Source organism: Microcaecilia unicolor, chromosome 2 (assembly GCF_901765095.1).
Source record: "Microcaecilia unicolor chromosome 2, aMicUni1.1, whole genome shotgun sequence".
Classification (NCBI taxonomy): Eukaryota; Metazoa; Chordata; class Amphibia; order Gymnophiona; family Siphonopidae; genus Microcaecilia; species Microcaecilia unicolor.
In genome coordinates, this window is record NC_044032.1 from 605,270,066 (window position 1) to 605,283,589 (window position 13,524).

Below are 13,524 nucleotides of genomic sequence, written 5' to 3' on the forward strand. Positions count from 1 at the left end.
TAGCTAGGTTTTCAGGATAACCACAATCAATACACATGAGACAGTTTTTCAGACGAGTTTCTAATATATGCAAATATATCTCATGGGTATCCTCACAATTTAACTGGCTATGGGGTCTGCAGGAAAGGTTTGGGAACCCCAGGCTTAGTACAAAGCGCACTGGGAAACATAGACACTGAGTGGGTCTCATTAATATCTTTACAATTAGATTGTTTCCCACATACTGAACAAGAGACAAGCCTTGGTGAATCAGGCCCTTAGTGATGCCATCCTGTGCTAATGTATGCTATGAGAATATAAAATGAGGCAGAGATAGGGCCATGGCTGTAGATGGGTCCATGGCCCCTCCAATTTGGACACCATAAAATAAAAGGGAAATAATACAAAAACGTTTAAAGATAACCTAGCCAAGAATAATAAAAATTAAACTAGATTTCAATAGCTGCTCATAAAGTATTTATTAATACAGTATAAATCAAACAATCCAAAATAAATCAGTATGATGATGAGTCACTACCTCTGATGGGTTTTTTTTAGGAGGGAGTGGTGATTGTTTTGAGTGTTTGTTTTTTCCTTCATAGTTGTACTATTTCAGATAAATTTGTATAAATTTTAGTGCATGTTTTGATGAGACACCACTAAATGAAATTTTCACTGTTTTCCAAGGGCAGGTTTTTAAAGTCAGCGATGTAGGTATAAAGCACAGAGGTTTAGGGAAAGGGGATGGGATTTGACATACTTCCTTTCTGTGGTTACAATTAAAGCGGCTTACATATTATAGACAGGTACTTATTTTATATCTGGGGCAATGGGGGGGGGGGGGGGGGGGCATAAAGTGACTTGCCCAGAGTCACAAGGAGTTATAGTGGGAATTGAACCTGATTCCCCTGGTTCTCAGGCCACTGCACTAACCATTAGGCTGCTTCTTGTATATATTTTTCCTACCCCATCCAAATAAGTGTTGATACTTAGCTCTAGATGAAACAAAAAAGTGAGGAGAATGGATGAGCATCTAAATACTCCTCTCCTAAGAGTTATCGGCAAATTGTGAAATTTGCCGATAACTCTTAGGAGAGGAGTATTTAGATGCTCGTTTTTAAAAAATATATATATCTTATATATATTATTTTGAAGAGAGGAGACCAGAGAGATTTGTTTCCTGTTATTTCCCTTGGAACATATATTCTAAACTACATCATTCAAGGTTATAAAGACCCCTGAAGCAGGCCATTGTGCCGAAACACGGCCGTGTCGGGTCGCTGTTATGTACATATAATTTTTTAAGTGAATAAATATAAAACAGTTGGTATCCTCATCCATTCTCCTCACTTTTTTGTTTCATCTTCACGGTGTCGTGAGGATTTTTTACATCCTTTTTTGCCTTCGATACTTAGCTCTACACAGGAGGCACTATTCAAAGCGCTTTAAATGGCCACTTGTCTGGGGCTAACCGGGCATATTCAGTGGTATTTAACTGGATAGTTTGTCTTTATATTTGTGGTTTTAGAATGTTTCCTCAGCTGGCTACCCCTACGTGTGACCCTCTCCCTCCAGTCACTGGAGTCTTGGCAGATACTTGCTTCAGTATCCTCAATGACATTCACTGTATGCTAGTCTCAAGCACTGACCCTACTGGTCATTTTCCTTGACTTGTAGCCTTATGGGTCTTCTTCTTGGCCCTTCTCCCAGCAAGACAAGAAAAGTCTCCATTTTGGCTTAGAGCATGTGATTCTGCTCTGTACTTCTTCTCCCTTGGAAGTCAGGCTTTCTTTTCACCACACACTTTTTTTTTAAAAGTCTAACATCCTCCCCTTCTTTTTGCCTCAACGACTTCAGTTTTATTCTCTACATCATTTCTTCTCCGTAATAAATCAACCCATTTTTCAGACACTTCATATCCACCTCTCTGAAAGATTGGCAGCCTGTCAGCAATCGTAAATATCCAGTTCAAAGACTCTCCTGTCCTGGCAGAAGGACTTTCTGAATTCCAGCTGCTGCATGCAGTAAATTATGATTTTGCTTATTCTTGCAGTAAATAGTTGAAACTCAAGAGTCTTCCTGATGGATATTGGGCTACTGGTTTATCTGGCTGTCTAGCAATGTATGTGAACACGTTATGAAGACAGAACAAACCTTCTAAAATAGCCACCTTAGGCTGTATGCAGATAGCTTTACACATATAGGACCAAATTTATTTATTTATTTGTTACATTTGTACCCCACATTTTCCCACCTATTTGCAGGCTCAATGTGGCTTACATAGTACCGTAAAGGCGTTCGCCAATCGGTTGATAACAAATACAAGGTTATATTGTGGTTGAATGAGGTAGTTGTGTATCAGGCATCATGGGGGTCGAAGGGTGTTGTCCAGTACGATCATTGGTTATGTTGTGTTGCTGGGTGTAGGGATTTACATTGGATCGGTGGGGTAAGCCTTTTTGAAGAGGGTGGTTTTAAGTGATTTCCTGAAGTTTAGATGGTCATGGATTGTTTTCACGGCTTTTCAATAAATGGGGCCTAAAAAAAAATCAACATATTAAAAAACGCATTTAGCGCTATTCCATAACCTCATCTAAAGTTAGGCGAGGTTTATAGAATATATGTAGCATCTGTCCCCAACGACTAAAATTTAGATGCAACCATTTACACCAATGAGAACCTGGTGTAAATGCCTGTACCCAACATAGGCATGGATCTGGCGCATTCCATAACAGTGTGCGTAATTTTTAGGAATGCCCATGACCCACCCATGCCCCTCCCATGGCCACACCCTCTTTTGCGATCCGTGCATCAGAAGTTACATGCACCAATTTACAGAATATGCTTAGAAAACTGCGTGTGTAATTTCTAATTGGTGCCAATTAGTGCCAATAATTGCTTGTTAGTGGTCAATTATTGCCGCTGATTGGCTTGTTAAGCAATTGGGTTGCTCGGGAAATCAACTCTGTGTGCCGATTTGCACGTGCAATTTTAGTCACCATTTATAGAATCTGGGGGATATTGGACACAGTTTTTTAAGCACTTATTCTAAAGAATGTTTTACGTGTAGAAATTACTTTTAAAATAGGCCTCCTAATGACTGTCCTTAATTAGGAAAAGCCTTGTTAAGTGTGTCTCAGTCCTTTTTAGTAATACAACATGCACACTTTTCTATATGTAGTCCTCTTGTAGCAGGCATATAAGACACAAAACATTGTTTGTTGTGTTTTAAAAAAATAAAGACATAAATACATATGTATGCAAATAATGGGCCCTGTTTACTAAGCCGTGTTGTATTTATTTATTTGTTACATTTGTACCCCACATTTTCCCACCTATTTGCAGCCTCAATGTGGCTTACATGGTACCGTAAAGGCGTTCGCCAGTCGGTTGATAACAAATACAAGGTTGAATTGTGGTCGAATGAGGTAGGTGTATGTCAGGCACCATGAAGGTCGAAGGGAATGAAGATTGTATATTGTCCAGTACGATCATTGGTTGTGCTGTGTTGCTGGGTGTGGGGATTTACGTTGGATCAGTGGGGTAAGCTTTTTTGAAGAGGTTGGATTTTAGTGATTTTCTGAAGTTTAGATGGTCATGGATTGTTTTTACAGCTTTTGGGAGTCCATTCCATAGTTGTGCGCTTACATAGGAGAAACTGGATGCGTAAGTTGTTTTGTATTTAAGTCCTTTGTAATTTGGGTAATGTAAATTTAGGTATGATCATGATGATCTGATTCTGTTTCTGGTTGGTAGCACATGCTAAAAATTAGTGCGTGCTAATGCTAGAGACATCCATATATTTCCATGGATGTCTCTAGCATTAGCGCTCGCTAAAAGTTAGCGTGCCTACAGCATAGCTTAGTAAACAGGGCCTAAAGTATTTTATACACTGCAATATGATTTCTGAATGCCTTCAAAAATAATTCTTGCTTGAACCTATACTCCCATTATTTTAAACATTATCTCCAAATAAATTTAAATAAATGAAAATCTCAAAGGGATGTACAAAAGTCTTCCAGTTAAACAATGTGCAGAACCCTTTCTAATAACTCCCCCCCCCCAAAAAAAAAACATTTTTTAGGTGCTCATTTACAAAGCCTGTAAAAATGAGCACCTAAAAATGGGCCCTGTTTACTAAGGTGTGCTAAAACACTAGCGCGCCTACAGCGCAGCTTAGTAAACAGGGCCCAATTTCTTTATCATATTCATATTCTTGAAATAAAAACCTATATATCTTTCATAAGTATATTCAACCCTGTGAGGGGATGCAGCTATGGTGATGGACACTGGACACATTGCATTGAGCTCTTGATAGACCTGAAAATAAATGATACAAGAGAACATGGTCTTCATATGAATGACGCCTACACACAATTTGCCAAAACTGTACAGTACTTCTATTGGCACTAGTAATATCTGCTTACCACACTCTGTTCTCATCTCAAAGACATATTTGGAGCTTTTCTCGTAGAGGCCTCCATAATGTTTATCAAGTTGCTGCGACCATCCATTGTCATCACCTGAACAGACAAAACCCAAAACAAAAAGTGTGCTGAAAATGGAACATCTAAATATTTGCTTCAAGCACAATCATTCTTAAAAAAATTCTAAGTAAAGATAAGTGGCTAAGGGGCCCTTTTACAAAGGCATGGCAAGTCTACTGTGGGCTTGCCGTGGCTCCATTGTTAAAGATGAATCCAGAATCATCTGTAACAATGAAGCCACAGATTAAAGGTTTATTTAGAAAGCCTATTTCAAGTTAAAACAGCTACATTTGCTAAGATCTTACTTTTTCGAAGATCACTTTAAGATCATTGTACAAATAACTATTTTATTACTTTTAGAATATGGAAACTCATTATATTTAGATCTGTCCTCCAAACAATTTTCTAGAATTCAAATGATTCAGAATTCAGCCACTAGGCTTATCTTTTGGAAAACTCAGTTGGATCATATCAGTCCTTTGTTGGAAACATTGCATTGGTTGCCTGTAAGGATTCGGATCATTTTTAAGGCACTTTGTTTATTATTTAAGGTTTTGGAAGGTACTTGCCCTGAAGGTAGATCTCAGTTGGTGACTGCGTTAAAATCTAAGACAATCTCTAGAAGATGTAATTACTTACCGTTTGCTTTTCCTTCAACAAAAAATTGTGTGGTTTAAAGCTGTTTTTTTCTCAATAATTTTTTTTTCTTAGCTGTTCGCTATTGGAATAATCATCCTTTGGAATTACGCTCGCTGGGGAGTTATTTTCTATTTCACAAAGCCTTAAAAACATATTTGTTTATTAGGCCTGGGGTTTGTTAATATTTGCTTTTTATTATTACTATTACTATTAAACATTTCTAAAGTGCTACCAGGGTTACGCAGCGCTGTACAATCTAACAAAGAAGGACAGTCCCTGCTCAAAGGAGCTTACAATCTAAAGGACAAAAAAGTGCAGTCAATCAAATTGGGGGCAGTCTAGATTTCCTGGATAGAGGTACAATGGTTAGGTGCCGAAAGCGACATTGAAGAGGTGGGCTTTGAGCAAGGATTTGAAGATGGGCAGGGAGGGGGCTTGGCGTATGGGCTCAGGGAGTTTATTCCAAGCATAGGGTGAGGCAAGGCAGAAAGGGCGGAGCCTGGAGTTGACGGTGGTGGAGAAGGGTACTGAGAGGAGGGATTTGTCCTGTGAGCGGAGGTTACGGGTAGGAACGTAAGGGGAGATGAGGGTAGAGAGGTAATGAGGGGCTGCAGATTGAGTGCATTTGTAGGTTAATAGGAGAAGCTTGAACTGTATGCGGTACCTGATCAGAAGCCAGTGAAGTGACTTGAGGAGAGGGGTGATATGAGCATATCGGTCTAGGCGGAAGATAAGACGGATTGAAGGGGGGATAGATGGTTAAGTGGGAGGCCAGTGAGGAGTAGGTTGCAGTAGTCAAGGCGAGAGGTGATGAGAGAGTGGATGAGAGTTCGGGTGGTGTGCTCGGAGAGGAAGGGGTGAATTTTATGTAACTTTCTTGAAATTGTGTAATTCCTGATGTTTGTTGTCAGTTTTTTTTAAATGTTAAATTGAATGTAACACGCCTTGAAACTTTAGGCGAGAGATAAGTCCCTCATAACATAATATCAAACTTGCAGTCATTTTTACTACAGCTTCTTCCAAATTGGAGCAGCCATAATTTCAGACCGCCTCCTTACTTTCTGTTAGAAGCATTTATTAAAATCAGTTGACTGTGATTAACAGCTAACCTGTGATCTGACATGCTAATCAGAGTCAAGTAATGCCCGATGCACATGACTGTTTTACCCTGCATCCTTTATCTCCCCCTAAACTTTGATTTTGGCATTGCTCAAGATCAGAGATCGGGTTGTTACTTTTTAAGTAAAAAGCAAAAGTACTGCTTCAAAAGTAGTGCAGTAAAAGTAGAAAGTCTTATCTAAAAAAAAAAATACTCAAGTAAAGTAATAAAGTACAGCTCTTAAAACTACTTTTTTACTACAAAGTAAAAAGTATTCTTAACAAGTTGGACTAAAGAATCTAGGGGTATGTTTACTAAGGCGCGTTAGTGTTTTTAACGTACTTTTAAAATGAAGGCGTGTTAAACGCTACTGTGTCAATACATTCCTATAGGTGCGTTAGAGTTTAACGTGCATCAACCATTAACATGTGCTAAAAATGCGCCTATAGCACGCCTTTGTAAACACAGGTCTTAGTATGTTTACAAGCAAATTTCCAGGGGGTCACACAAGGTTCTTCCTAGAAAAAAAGATCCCAAAACCCTAAGCATTGCAGCGAGCAGAAGAACATTAATACACCTATTGGAAAACAAAACAAGCTGGATTAGTACAGATTAATCCCACACAGCCACTTGATGCTAACAGAATACCCAGCCTTTTTCACACATGAACAGAGGTAGCCCCCCATGAAGTATAAAATAAATAACCACAAACTAAAAATAGAAGTATGTAGATGGTATCAGGCGAGTTCCCACCCAAACAGTTTCCATCAGACAGTTCCCACTCACCAATTCCCCCTAAGAAAATTCCCACCTAGGACAATTCCCCCCAGGACAATTCTCATTTAAGGGGGATAATTCCCACCAAGGACTTTCCCCCCTGGTCATTTCCCACACTCCCTAGCCTTTTTTTCCCCCAACCGTAGCTTCTTTCTTGTATGAGATCCCATAAGTCTTGGCCGTGTTTCTTTTTTTTTAACGGCATCTGGAACAAGGATGTTAGAACAGTATACAGATGTAAAAAGAGGATGTATAATAACAAATTAAATTTTCATAGGTACAGTAGTAATTTGTTATAAATCGTAATCAGCGTGTCATTTTGAGGGGCTGAATTAGGTTGAAACCTAGTTTGGGGGTGTGTGGGGGGAATTGCCTCCCACATGAACTGCAACTGATCTTTACGTGAGGAAAGTAAACAAAACCAAGAGAAACAGGAAGCCTATATGGTTCGCCAAACAAGTAGCTGAAAAAATAAGAGCAAAAGAGGCTTTGTCAAGATATACAAAAGAATGCAACGAGAGGATCACGGAAAAGATTATCGGATTAAACTCAAAGAAGCAAAGAGGGAAATATGGCTAGTGAAAGCGCCAGCGGAAGAAAAAAATGGCTAAAAATGTAAAGAGAGGTGACAACACCTTTTTCAGATATATTGGAGAAAGGAGAAAAGATAGTAATGGAATTGCAAGACTGAAAGATAATGAGAATGGTTATGTGGAGAGTGAGGAGGATAAAATGAATGTGCTAAACAATTACTTCTCTTCAGTATTCACGGAGGAAAATCCTGGAGAAGGACCGCGGTTGGCTGCTGAGGGAATATCTGGGAATGGAGTGGATACTGCACAGTTTATGGAAGAAAGAGTTTATAAACAGCTGGAGAATCTGAAGGTGGACAAAGCTATGGGGCCGGATGGGATACATCCCAGGATACTGAGGTACCTCAGGGAGGTCCTGGCGGGACCTCTTAAAGATTTATTTAATAGATCTTTAGAGATGGGAGAGGTTCCGCGAGATTGGAGAGGAGCAGATGTGGTCCCTCTTCACAAAAGTGGAGACAGGGAAGAAGTGGTAAACTACAGACTGGTAAGTCTCACGTCGGTGGTAGGAAAAATAATGGAGTCGCTGCTGAAAGAAAGGATAGTTAACTTTCTAGAAGCCAACAGGTTACAGGACCTGAGGAAACATGGCTTTAACAAAGGAAAATCCTGCCAAACGAATCTCATTGACTTCTTTGATTGGGTGACCAAAGAACTGGATGAAGGATGTGCGCTAGATGTAATCTACTTGGATTTCAGCAAAGCCTTTGATACGGTCTCCCACAGAAGACTCGTAAATAAGCTGAAAGGGCTGAACTTAGGACTGAAAGTGGTGAACTGGATAGGAAACTGGTTGACCGACCTTTGCTGTCTGAGTATTTTATTTTTCTATTCGCTTTGGTCCCGATGTCTCTTTTCTGCTTTCTCCCCTGTCTTTTCAGGGCTCCTGTCCATTAGACACTTATTTTCTTTTTATGTCCTCCATCCATCTTCTCTCTGTGTCCCTGTCTCTACCTCCATGTTCAGCATCTGTCCTCTTAGCTTCTCTATTCTCTATATTCATCATTGTGTCCCTAGGTTGACCTGTCCTGCATTTCCACCCTGTGTCCATATCCCTTCCCATGATCAGCATTGCCCCTCTCTGTCCCTATCATCCCTGTATCCAACATTGTCCCTGTTTGTCCCTATTGCCTCTCTATCCAGCATTGCCCCCCTGTGTCCCTGTCCCAATGCTTCCTCCATGCCCAGCATCTCTTCTCTGTCTCCCTGTCCCCTTCCTCCCACCTGTGGGGCCAGTATCTCTCCTCCTTGTCCCTTTACCCCTACCCGTAGGGCCAGTATCTCTCTTCCTCCCTTCCTGGACCCCAGTCCAATATCTTTCTCTCTCCCCCCGCCCCTTCCAGTGTCTCCCTGCCCATCTTCAAATCATTGCTCAAAGCTCACCTCTTCAATGTCGCCTTCGGCACCTAACCACTACACCTCTACTCAGGAAATCTAGACTGCCCCAACTTGACATTTTGTCCTTTAGATTGTAAGCTCCTCTGAGCAGGGACCGTCCTTCTTTGTTAATCTGTAGTGCTGCGTAACCCTAGTAGCGCTCTAGAAATGTTAAGTAGTAGTAGTAGTAGCAGTCTTTCCCCCTCTCTTTCTCTCCTCCAGTCAATCTCAGACTTACTTTCTCTCTTCCCCACCTCCCCGCTCTTCCTTTCCTCCAGTCCAGTCACTCTCAGTTTCTCTTTCTCTCTCACTCACTTTCCCTTCTTTCCATCTCTCCTCCAGTATTTCTTCCTCTCCTTCAGTCTAGTCAGTCTCAGTCTCTCTCTCTCTCCCATTCCCGCAGATCCAGCATCTCTCCTCTTTCCTTGCCCCCTCTATTTTCCAGTGTCTCCCATCCCAGATCTAGTGTCTTTCCCTCTTCCAGTCCAGCAGTCTCTATTGTCTCTTCCTGGTCCAGTATCTCCCTCTCTCTCCTGTGTCCAGCACCTCTTCCTGTCTGGCCCCACCCCCCAGGTCCAGTGGAACAGTACCTACTGCATATCACTCTCCCTGGGTCCAGCACTTCTTTCCTCCTCCATTACTTCTAGTCCAGTGTCTCTTTCATTCTCCCCTCCCCTTTGCAGCATATATCCCTCTTCCTTGTTCCCCCCTTAATGCAGTGTCTATCCCTCTCACTCCTTTCCTGCAGTCCTTCTAATTTGATTAGATTTCTGCCGGTAGCATGGCAGCGGCAGCGTACTAACTAAGATAGCTGGCTTTTGGGCATCGACCTGCTGACAGACAGCCTTCCTTATGTCATGTCCCACCCTCATGGAAGCAGGAAGTTGCATCAGGGGCAGTGCGATGTGTCACAAGGAATGCTATCAGGACAAAGCAAGCTGTTTTAGATAGTACGGTGCCGGCGTGCCACTACCAGCGGCGATTTAATCAAATTAGAGGGACCTCAGGGAGCGAGTGAGAGGGATAGATGCTGCATCGGGAGGGGGCGCAGGGAGAGGTTGTGAGAGAGACACTGGACCATAAGTAATGGAGGAGGAAAGAAATGCTAGACCCAGGGAACAGCCCTGATATGGAGAGCCTGGTACTTTGGGGTGTTTGTGGCTGGGGAGGCTTAGCCTCCCCAAGCCTCTTATACCAGGTGCCAATGGATATAATTACTTTGTAGTTGGTAAATCTTTTGTTCAATTATGGGACAGAGCAATGGCGGTTTCTTTTGCACCATCATATGGAAACATAATCATGTTTTAATGTATGGAAAAATAAGGATCTTTGTAAAATCAAATATTGGGATAGATATTTAGATGATATCATAGTAATTGAGATGGTGATTAGAGGGATTAAAAGTCTTTAATTAGTACACTGATAATAATGAATTAAAATTTGTCATGCATGAAGGTAATCAACAAATTAATTTTCTAGACATTAATTTCATGGCAGATAAGGCAAAGGAAATTACTAAGAGCTGTAGGAAAGATCATGACTCTAAGTCTTTTAAATGCATCAAGCTGTTAACCTAGTTCAGTGAGAAGGAATATCCTTATTCCCGACTACCTAAGGGTTGAATGAAGCTATTCTAATTGAATTTATAAAGCTTTAAAAATAGTTTTCTTTCTAGGGGATTTGATTTATAAAATGGTCTGTCTTAAGCTTGAATAGTAATAGGAATGATTTACTGAATATTAAGAAATAATATTGAATTTATTTCATAATGTAACATACCACAAATATGTCTAAGAGTCATTTTGAATACATATAAGGAAGCATTGCCAAGTAGCATAGGAATGGACAAGAAAAGGTAAAGTTAAACCTAAGGATGAGAGATTTCTAGTTGTAGCACAGGACAGTGGACTGTGGAGACGATGGTTCACAGCAAACAGAGAAAAAAATTGGACAACAGACAAATGTGGATTCTGCAAAACAGAACTGGAAATGATTGTACATCATGGAGTACACTCATATCGGTACACTCTTTATATGAAGCCTAAAAAATTGGTGCTGAAAATCAGTGCCGACTAAGCGTATTTAGGCACCGATTATAGAATACGCTTAGTTGATATTTCAGTTCCTAAATTTATGTGCATCCATTTATACCAGTGAAAACGTGGCGTAAATCCCAGCGCATAGATTTAGGCGCACTGGGCCATATTCTATAACTAGGCGCATAAAGTTTGGAACACCCATTAAATGCCCATTTCCCCTCCAATAACCACCCCCCTTCTTGCCTGTACACATTAGAAGTTTGGTGCACATTATTACAGAATGCGCTTCATGACTTGTGCGCCTAAATTCTAATCAGTGCCAATTAGTGCTCATTATTGATTGTTAAGTGCTGTTATTTTATTTATTTATTTATTTGTTACATTTGTACCCCACATGTCCCCACCTATTTGCAGGCTCAATGTGGCTTACATAGTACCGTAAAGGCGTTTGCCAGTTCGGTTGATAACAAATACAAGTTATGTTGTGGATGAGGTAGATGTGAGTCAGGCATCATGGGGTCGAAGAGAATGCGGATAATAAATTGTCCATTAAGATCATTGGTTGTGCTGTGTTGCTGGGTGTGGGGATTTACGTTGGATCGGTGGGATAAGCCTTTTTGAAGAGGTGGGTTTTTAATGATTTCCTGAAATTTAGGTGGTCATTGATTGTTTTCACAGCATTTGGGAGTCCATTCCATATGTTATCAGTGCCCATTAGCATGTTAAGTTACGTGCATTGTTATTGAATCTCTAGGTGCACTATATAGAATCTGGGCGCATGTGACTGGCTCTGATAAGCTGATATCAGAAGGACTGCATACAGGAAGGACTGGAAACTGTGTAAACTCTATGGGCTCGATATTCCTACCTGCTTAAATAGTACTCGGTAGGTGGGCTGCCAATATTCAGCGGCACTTAACCAGGTGGTGCCGCTGAATATTGGTACTAGCCAGCCATTTTGAAAGTGGGCAGGAGAAGGGTGTTACAGGGGCGGAGAAGCTTTGTGGAGATTAGGTGGCAACACTGGTAAATGGGAAGCAAAGCCAGTGCTGGCCAGACTTCTCTAGTCTGTGCTCTGATCGTGGCTGACTAGATTTGGATGGGAGCTTTTCAGGGGTCTTGATAAGAAATTCTGAAGTTTTAGAACAAGGACCATGCTGAGCAAATTTCTACAGTCTATGCCCTGAAAATGGCAAGGACAAATCAAGATCGGGTATACATATGAAGTATCACATCATACTTTATGTAATGAGTTTATCTTAAATGGGCAGACTGGATGGACCGTATAGGTCTTTATCTGCCATCATCTACTATGTTACTATGTAATATGTTGGAATTGCAATCTAAGACAAAGAACTCATTCTAAATGCTCTATGAGTGTCCCATTGCTTTTTAAAATTTGGAAGGAAATCTGGGAAGTGACTGAAAGGAAGGTCTTCCCTATGCCACCATCTTGCCATCAGTTATTTTTTCCTCTTGGTATAAACTGCCTGATATTCAAAGTGATTTAAGTGGTCCAGAAAGGATCCTGGCCATTTAAATTGCTTGTCCAGGGCTAATCACGAATTTTCAGTAGCGTTTAACTGGTTAGTGCCACTGAATATCCATGGTTAGCGCCTAAACTGAAACTGACTAATTTGGAGGAGTGGCCTAGTGGTTAGGGTGGTGGACTTTGGTCCTGGGGAACTGAAGAACTGAGTTCAATTCCCACTTCAGGCACAGGCAGCTCTTTGTGACTCTGGGCAAGTCACTTAACCCTCCATTGCCCCATGTAAGCCGCATTGAGCCTGCCATGAGTGGGAAAGCACGGGGTACAAATGTAACAAAAAAAACAGGTGACTATTGCACTTAAACACATAAGTCTTATCCTGGCGGTGGACATAAAAACGATGACCGTCGCTAGCTGAATGTTGGCTGAAATGAGTTTATTATTGGCTTCCACCGCCAGTTAACTATTGGACATACTATTTTCATTGACACTTTAACAAGCTATGAGTAACTGGAAGAATTCTGTGGGACTTAATGTAACTTGGTGGTGGAATACTGTGCAGTTATGATATCAATATGAATGATCCACAGCATGTAAGTCACGGCCGCCAAGAGACAAAGCCAGGCCCGGGGCACACAACCTCCCGGGCCTGCCCCCCCTCTGGGCAGACCCGCCTCCCCTACGGGCCCACCTCGCTTACTTGTCCTGCTCCTGTCACTGTGTATGGCAAAATTTCCCAGGGTCCGCTGCTAACATTGTTCTCCTGTTTTTGTGCGTGGCAGTGCCACAGAGCACAGTCCTTCTTTCCTTCCTGTCACGTCCAAAGAGGCTGTTTGGACGTGGCAGGAAGGAAGTACTCTGCTCTGTGGCGCTGCTATGCACAGGAACAGGAGAGCAATGCTAGAGCCGGGCGGGCCCCCCTTGGATGCCTGGCCCTGAGGAATTTCCTCCCCCCCCCCCCCCCCCCCACCGCTCCTCTCAGCGGCCCTGATGTAAATTACACCATCTACAGGATGTGAGGAGGTTTAGAAATAATATGCTTGAT

At 41.5% G+C, this 13,524-nt stretch overlaps 1 protein-coding gene across 1 annotated transcript in view; it reads right to left on the reverse strand.

The window, feature by feature from the left end:
* RXFP1 (relaxin family peptide receptor 1) overlaps positions 1-13,524 on the reverse strand; it is a 116,646-nt gene that overhangs the window by 93,957 nt on the left and 9,165 nt on the right. The window contains exon 3 of the mRNA XM_030192229.1: positions 4,407-4,502. Within this exon, the coding sequence (XP_030048089.1) occupies positions 4,407-4,502 (96 nt within the window). The remainder of the gene's footprint in view (positions 1-4,406; positions 4,503-13,524) is intronic.